This window comes from Ipomoea nil, unplaced genomic scaffold, assembly GCF_001879475.1.
Source record: "Ipomoea nil cultivar Tokyo-kokei standard unplaced genomic scaffold, Asagao_1.1 scaffold0019, whole genome shotgun sequence".
NCBI classification, from domain to species: domain Eukaryota; kingdom Viridiplantae; phylum Streptophyta; class Magnoliopsida; order Solanales; family Convolvulaceae; genus Ipomoea; species Ipomoea nil.
Window position 1 is genome coordinate 792,493 of NW_017616447.1, and position 8,758 is coordinate 801,250.

General features: G+C 37.5%; 2 protein-coding genes across 2 annotated transcripts; one reads left to right on the forward strand and one right to left on the reverse strand.

Annotated features, from left to right (window-relative positions):
* Positions 1-2,598: 2,598 nt before the first annotated feature.
* On the forward strand, positions 2,599-5,162 carry LOC109168401. Its single transcript, XM_019317684.1, has 4 exons — positions 2,599-2,611; positions 2,713-4,183; positions 4,230-4,343; positions 4,490-5,162. Exons 1-4 carry the CDS (start codon positions 2,599-2,601, stop codon positions 5,160-5,162), a joined length of 2,271 nt encoding a protein of 756 aa, XP_019173229.1.
* A 2,963-nt stretch (positions 5,163-8,125) lies between these two features.
* Positions 8,126-8,546, reverse strand: LOC109169294 (histone H1-like). The gene is made up of 2 exons (XM_019318395.1): positions 8,287-8,546; positions 8,126-8,179 (listed from the first exon to the last, which is right to left on the reverse strand). Exons 1-2 carry the CDS (start codon positions 8,485-8,487, stop codon positions 8,126-8,128), a joined length of 255 nt encoding a protein of 84 aa, XP_019173940.1. The 5' UTR covers positions 8,488-8,546.
* Between the last annotated feature and the right edge of the window lie 212 nt (positions 8,547-8,758).

The window sequence follows — 8,758 nt, forward strand, 5'->3', positions numbered from 1 at the left end:
GACACGTCATTAAAAAGAAAATTCAATGTGAACAAAGACCTCCTTTGCAAATATATAACTTTATAAAGTATTATTATTTTAATTATTTATTTTCATTAAATTAAATTCCTCTCCTCTGGTTTCTTGCGGGTTTCAGTCAAAGGACCAGGCTAGGCAAGTAGCATCTAGGCTTCACTGAGCTCATTCTTGCCCCTACTCCCCTAGCTCTTTCGCTTGTCATTGCCCTGGATTGTTTAGCAAGATCAACAATAACCCCAATAGTGTCATCTTCTTCACTGAGAGAATCTTTTGTCCATGTACCCATTTCTTGGGAGTCTCTTGCATCCTCTTTGACAGTCATTTTAGCATCAGTGGGGGAAGTGGGAGGTGGTGGCGTGGACTAGCTCTTCAATGGCTATTTTTTATTTAGCGAAGAGTGTGTTGAGTGTTTTGTTGGCCGGGCTTGTCGAAATGACGAAACCCAACATATCTTGATGATCAAAGAACTTACTAGCGATGCACGCAGATTGAGAGCCTAACCTTCCGATCCCTTGACCTTGAGAGCTGTCAAGATTTTAGTATGTCGATCCTTCTTTATACCTTGGCCGGGGAACACATAACTATTTGTTAAGGGTTTATTAACATTGTTGTTATTAGCTAAAACCAACATGTGGATATTTGAAAACATGTGGTGGGGGAAGAGGCTGGTAGTGGTCTTGGACTTGAGGAAGGAGAATATGGTGGCTGCCGCCTTGAAAGGTGGTGGAAGCTAGCAACCGGAAACTGGCCGGGGATGATCGAAGAGGGTTAGCTCGAAGCAATGGAAGATAATATATATGATAAAAACCTAGAAAACAATTATGCCCTGAAAACGTGTTCACCGTGAATGGTGAACACAAGTCCAAACGACGTCGTTTTTACGCAAAAAAAAAAAAATCGCGGATGTGGAGTTAACGGCGCGCGTTTGATCAAATTATGAATTTTCTGTTATGAGATTATGAATGTAATGTAAATTCATAATCTCATAACAGAAAATTCATAATCGCATAAAAGTAAAATATTTATTAAATTATGAATTTTCTGTTATGAGATTATGAATTTTCTGTTATGAGATTATGAATGTAATGTAGATTCATAATCTCATAACAGAAAGTTCATAATTTCATAACAGAAAATTCATAATCTCATAACTGAAAATTCATAATCTCATGGTTCCAAAGTGAATGTGTAGGCATGGTTCCAAAGTGAATATGCATGCATGGATTCATAATTTATGAATGTCCGTGATTTCGAACGGGAATGTGTAGGCATGGTTCCAAAGTGAATGTGCAGGCATGAATTCATAATTTATGAATATCCGAAATCATTGCTCACCTCAAATTAAAGTGAAACCGCGAAATGTGAAAATGAAGAAGAAAAGTCACGCAATTAATTAAGAAAAAAAAAAGATAACGGTGTACTAACACGGTTCCATGGCATAACGATTGTTAAATCGGTGGCCGAGTCCTGTCGCAATGCAGGCCTTCTCCAGCTTTTCAAAAGGCCTCAGCTTGGAGAAGACAGACAAATCAAACTGAAAACATATATTTTGTTTAAATTATGACCACCATAAGTCCATCACCAACCCAAAACTTAGTCAACTCACAGAAAACAAGTACCAGCTCTCCTGAAAGCTTTGCCGTTGCTGAACTTCCGGAGAACAAAGCCATCCATATATGTATGGTCGCCAAATAGAGATGGAAAGAAATTTTTATAAGTTTTCAATACATAATATGGTAATCATATATTATTAAAATAATAATTTAGAAAGTTATATATTTGCAAAGGAGGGTTTTGTTCACATTAAATTTTCTTTTTAATGACGTGTCGCATTGTGGTTCACCGCCAGTGTATTCACTTATACACCGGCGGTGCATCAAATATTAATCTCATTTTTTAATTCTCATTAAAAACATAACTTTATTGAATCTTATTAATTTGTAAATAATAATTAGAAGGGAAAATCGCACTTTTGGTCCCTCAATTGTTTCCCGATCTGCAATGTGGTCCCTCAATGTCAATTTCAGTCAATTGGGTCCTCCAGTTCTTTAAATCGTTGTCAATTTGCCCCTCCGGTCAAATTTCACATGGACCATGGTTAAAAGCGTGGATAGAATGGTCATTTCCAATACCCTTTAACCCCTTTTCTTATTTCCACCGAATTAGCCCCAATTCACTTACCATTTCTGCTAAGCCCTAGCTTCCCCCCAATCTGCGAATCAGACATTTAACCCCCAAATACTACTACTGCGAAGAGGACGACGAGGACGAGCACAAGCATGACTAGTCGGAGGATAAATGGGTCCAATTCAACTCCTACGTGTAAGTATCTGAGCTATCCTATGCTTTATTTATTCTTGTGCAGTTGAAAAGATAAAGTTTGTCTTGTGTGTCTAACATGTGCAATGTGTTGGGTTCTGGGATTAGTGGGGACCAGTTCTACTTAAATAAAGGGAAAATCGCATGTACGGGGAACTTGAAGTAGGGTTGTATGTATATTTTTGACATGTGCACTGGGTTGGGTTTCGGAGTTATTGCTTAGTGGGGACCAGTTGTTGTTGGTTACTTTGTTGTAGCCACATGGGGACCATAGGTAGTGCACTGATTGTGTCTTTATTGTACTGTGAATAGCTCATCTAATTTTTGACTGCAAAACTGTAAAATTGACATTGAATTTAAATTCATGCTTTATAGATGTTGGTGAGGCTTCATCTGTGTTTACTTTAAAACTGCATATTGGTGGTAATTTGGTATGGAAGCCAAAATTTGAGTATAGGGATGGTTTTGTTGAGTATTTTGATCATTTCAACAGTGAAGAGGGAAGTTTACTGGATTTAAGAAGGATGGTAAAACAACTAAGGTTTTGTGATAAAAAGGTCCAATTCTGGGTTAAGAAAAAGGGTAGAAAAAATGCAAAAAAACTTGAACTGAGCAAACTGACCAGTGATGCAGATATTATAGTTCTTGATTTAGAGGTTCCAACAAACAAGGAGTTGGATATTTATGTTGAACATTTGTATGATGATCAATGGGATTATGAAGTAGAGATATCTAGGACTTTGGGAGAGGATGCACTGTTGAATGATGGGATAGATGAGACAAGTGAACAAAGATCTGATAGGGAAGTAAATGGACCAGAAACTTTGTTTGAAGAAGTTGAGGTAGAAGTTAATGGTCCTGGTCCTAGTTCTAAGCAGGTGAACAATGATGAGGTACAAGTTGATGAAGTTGATTGTGTAGTTTCTGAAGACATTTTTAGGAGTTTAGCTGATTCAGATTCTGAGAGGGGAGTGAATGGTCCTGAAACTGTTTTCCAAGAAAGAAACCTGAAAAAACAAGGTTTTAAGTTTGTTTTGGGAATGATTTTTAAATCTGCCTCAGAGTTTAAGTGGGATGTAAAGTATCATGAGGCAATGAGAAGAAAAGATATTAAATTTGCCAAGAATGAGTCCAGAAGGGTAAGGGTTTATTGTAGACACTCAGACATCTGCAGTTGGACAATGTTTGCCTCAAGAAGCAATCCTAGATGTCCATTTCAAATTAAAACATACAACCCTGAACACACATGTGGGGACCAAGATGAAAACAAAACTGTTAATTCAGGATTCCTTGCTAAGTTGTACAAGGATGATTTTAGATTGAATATGGACTGGGGGAGAAGACAATTTCAAGAGCATGTGAAAGAGAAATTACATTGTCAAGTTACAAAACATCAGGCTTATAGGGCTAAGCATAAGGTTAGAAAGGAGTTGGAAGGTCAAGATTCTGAACAGTTCAAGATGCTTAATGATTATTGTGATGAATTAAAGAGAAGTAATCCTGGGAGTACTGTCAAGATGAAGCTTGATAGTCAGTTTAGTGTTAATGGCAGACCTAGGTTTCTTAGATTGTATGTTTGCTTTGCAGCTTGCAAAGATGGATTTCTAAGAGGATGTAGACCTATTTTTGGGTTGGATGGATGCCATTTGAAGGGTAGTCAGAAGGGAGGGCAACTGTTAAGTGCTATTGGTCTTGATGGAGATAATTGCATGTTTCCTATAGCCTTTGCTGTTGTTGAGGGAGAATTAAAGGAAAGTTGGACATGGTTTTTAAAACTGCTGGACAATGATTTGAACATAGGAAGTAATCCTCATGCCTGGACTATAATATCAGATAAACAAAAAAGGTCTGTTACCAGCTGTTGAAGAATTGTTTACTGGATTGGAGCACAGGTTTTGTGTAAGGCATATGCATGCCAACTTTCTGAAGGATGGCTTTACTGGAAATGTTCTGAAGTTAAAATTGTGGGCTGTGTGTAAAGCTACAACTGAGGCAGATTTTAAAAGGTATATGGAGGAATTAAAGGAAGAAAATATGACAAAGCTGCTGAGTGGTTGGCTGCCAGAGATCCTAGGCATTACTGTAGGGCATTTTTTAGCACTTTTCCAAAGTGTGATATGCTTTTGAATAATTTGTGTGAGTCCTGGAATAGCACTATTTTGAGTTTGAGAGACAAGCCTATCCTAACCATGGTTGATAAGATAAGGATTTATCTAATGACTAGAATGCAAAAGAATAGAGACAAAATGAAAACTTATCAACATAAAATCTGTCCCAAAATCAGAAAGTGTCTAGAAGATGCAAAGGATATGTCAGCTAGGTATAGTACTTATAAGTCACATGATAATATATACCAAGTTGATGATCAGAATTTCAAGACCTTCAAGGTGGATTTATCCCAAAGACAGTGCAGCTGTAGAGGATGGGATCTGACTGGCATTCCTTGCAGTCATGGTGTAGCAGCTATAAGGAAACAAAGAGGAAGCCCTGAAGATTATGTGCATCAATGTTATACAGTTGAGACTTATTTGACAGCTTATGAACCTGCAATACTTCCCATTCAGTCTTCAGATTTATGGGTTAAATCAGATCTTCCAGCACCAATTCCCCCAAAGTATAAGGCACAACCTGGTAGGCCTAAAAAAAAGAGAAAGATAGATCCAATTCAAGAGAGCAAGCAACAGAATAGTCAAGTCAGAACAAAGAAACTAGGGGAGGTGAAGAGATGCAGAGTGTGTGGACTGACAGGGCATAATAAAACTACTTGCAAGGCTAAAAATCCACAGGTTGTGTTATTACTTGAGTTTAAATTTCTTTGTTATTAATTGACTGTTGAAACTAATATTATCATCTTATAGGCATCTGAAATAGTTGAAGAGATTGATCAGCATGTTGATGTTGAAGGGCAGTTTGAAGAGCAAGGTGATGTTGAAGGGCAGTTTGAAGAGATACCAGTTGAAACACAAGTGCCATCATTTGTACTTGATGAAATGGTAAGTGGATGTTCCTGATTTTTGTTGGTTGTTTACTTAAACTTTCTGAACTTACTGAGCAATACTTTGTTTAGGTATCTCAGGAGGTAATGGGATCTCAGCCTGCATAACCACTTCAAAACCAGGTTCCACAATAGTCAACCTTTATTGGTGCACAAGTTTCTAGTTCAACTGCTGCCCCTAAGATTCTGACAGCTCAAGCATTAAGAACTCATGCAATGCAGAGATTGGCCAACAAAAAGAAATGAAGTATTTGATCATCACGCTACACAAGTTTCTAGTTCAAGTTTGACTATTTTTTTGTAAACAATTTGGTAGTCATTTGATATTTTTTTGTGGTCAGTTTGGTGGTCATTTGATATTTTTGCTGTTTTTGTATGTTTTTGGTTGGCTGTTTCAGCATGAATCTAAGCCACAATCAGTAGATACATTTGTCCAATGATAACAATGAATGTATTTTGCAAATTTGCTCATTATGAATCTATGAATCTATTATGACTCTATTATGCTAGCAGTTTAACAGTGAGCCCCTTTGAAATAGACTACTCAGCACATTTGGTCATTTAACTCCAAGCCAATGGTCATTTCAGTATTAACAATCAATCTATCATCTAACTTCCAGCCACTATGCTCACCTATTGTGTAGTCATTTGGTCATTTACCTTCCAGCCACTGTACATAACATGCATTAATTCAATAATCCAAACAGACAATAGATTACATAACTTGCATTAATTCAATAATCCAAACAGACAATAGATTACATAACTTGCATTAATTCAATAATCCAAACTGACAATAGAGTTCATAAGCATTAAAATTCCCAAGTTTTTACAAACATTACGCATTAAAATTCCTAAGCCAATTGTAGAAGCTTTTCACTTGGATCAACACTTGTCATCCAAAGCCTAAAACAAAGAAAACCAACCACAATTCCAAATCCAAAACCATACAAAAATTGAAATTTTGAAGTCAGAGTCTTCTTCTTAAGCTGGACAGTTTTCTCATCAATCACTACTTGAAGCCTTTGCATTTCACTCTCTTGCTTATCTAACCTCTTCAATAAACCTCGAATCACTTTAGGTACACGGTCAGAGACATCGGAGTCCAACCATTGAAAATAGCTACAGTGCCCATTCCCCTGCCAATCAAAATCAATAAACAAAGACAAATTAAATACTCTAACACCTAAGAACAACTCAAGATTCGTTTATGATGCTTACACGTACTCCATAGCGTGGGTATGATCTAAATCGCTTTCCAAGGTTGGCATAACTCCAGGACATCCTTACCGGAGCGACTTCGCCGCACCAACAACGAACTTCTGGAATCCATTCAACTGAGTCGCACAAACTATTTGAAGACATGGCCGTGCAATATGAACTTCGTCGTCTTCGTAGATTTTGGGAGAATTGGTACGTGAATCAGGGATAATTCGCGGAATGGGAGTAAGAAACGGGTATTGGTTATGGCAGAAATGGTAAGTGAATTGGGGTTAATTCGGTGGAAATAAGGAAAGGGGTTAAAGGGTATTGGAAATTACCATTTTATCCACGCTTTTAACCATGGTCCATGTGAAATTTGACCGGAGGAGCAAATTGACAACGATTTAAAGAACTGGAGGACCCATTGACTGAAATTGACATTGAGAGACCACATTGCAGATTGGGAAACAATTGAGGGACCAAAAGTGCGATTTTCCCTAATTAGAATGGAAAATAATACTCCGCACAAAATTGCAAGGGAGAGGTTAAAGTTAATTTGGATTGATTATATATATTGATATTAAACTAAAATAAATGAAATTCTCTTATTCGAATCATCAAACTTTTCTCATTTTCCCGGGTGGCGAAGTCATAAATATCATTAAGTGAGGGTGAAACTTAAAAAAACTTCAAAACACAATGAAAAATATATATTTATGATAAAATATGAAATGATTGAAATAAATTGTATATTACTTTTATTAATATGTGTTGGTTTTATGATTTTTAGGCAATTAACTGGCCAACACAATTGTTTAAATTATGAGTATATGGAAATATAGAAAATATGGAGAAACTCAGAGAGTATAAATATTTTAGAGTTAATTACCATTTTGGTTCCTCGACTATGGCGAAGTACCAAATTGGTCTTCAACTATCATTTTTGGCCAATTACGTCCTCAAGTATTAATTTTGTGTCTGATTTGGCCCTCCGTCTGTTTGGGTGTTAATTGGTCGTCTCTTTTAAGAGCATCTATATCAGTCCAAGTTTTTGCACTGTTTTTTTATGTACCATATAAGAGAGAGAGTTTTGGGCAAGAAATAAAGATAAAAATAAAAAATAAAAACAAAAAAAGAAAAAGGGAGAGCTGACTGACGAAAAGAACAGAGAGAGATAGTAAAAAAAAATAAAGCTTCTACGCGCCCAGCTGGCGCGTGCAGCGCATGCGCTAGCTGGGCGTATAAGTGCGCCTAAGCACATGATGTGGATTTCTTTAAGCTTCTTTTTTTTTTTTTTTTTCTTTCTCCTGCCAAAAACCCATTTCTTGCAGGGAAACAAACCCCCAAAAAACCCACCCTCTCATCAGTTAAAGCCATCCCATTTTTTCTTCACTATTCCAAAAATCTCAAAAAATCTATTGATATGGATGCTCTAAGGGCAAAATGGGACTTTCACTATTGAATGCCATAGATGCTGCTTCGAAGATGCAAAATCAAATCGGAGATCTGATAAATTTTCATATCCAATCAGTACCAAAAAGTGATGATCGCCTCCTGGACCATCTTCGCCTCGATGAACTTCTGAATATCTTACTGACTCGATCCAGTCATCTCCTTTAGAGTGACGATCGCCTCATGGACCATCTTCAAAAACACAGAATCGAAACCAAATCAGACTTATATTCGATCAACAAACTAAAATGCACTAAAATAGCTATGAAATTATGAATAAACAACCAGAAAATCCGTGCCTCAAAGTAAGGTGGATGACTAGGAGGGCTCCTCTTCCTGGGAGCAGACGGCTTCTTCACCTTAGGCTCCTTCGCTTTCTTCGACTTCATTGACTTCGCTGGAGGATTCTCCAACTCCTCCTTGATTGGCTCAGCCTCGATCTGCTGCTCCGCCGCCTCAATTATAGTCTCGATCACAACAGCCGGTTCCTCGGTGCCCATTTCAGAGTTGAAAAGCTGAAATCGCAGATTAGGGTTAGGGATATGGGGATTAGGGGAGATGAGATTGATGCAATCCGATATGGCGTCCAAATCAGATATATTATTTCCTATGGGGAAAACTAATGAGAAACTGGGATTTGAGCAGTTCTGAAGAATCTTTTCTTCTTCTTATTCTTTCGGTCCTGACTGTTGGTTCGTCGTAGTTGCAGTGTTGAGAGCTTCAATCTTAGATTTCGCCTCCTTCATTAACCAATCAGCGTTGAGAGCTTCA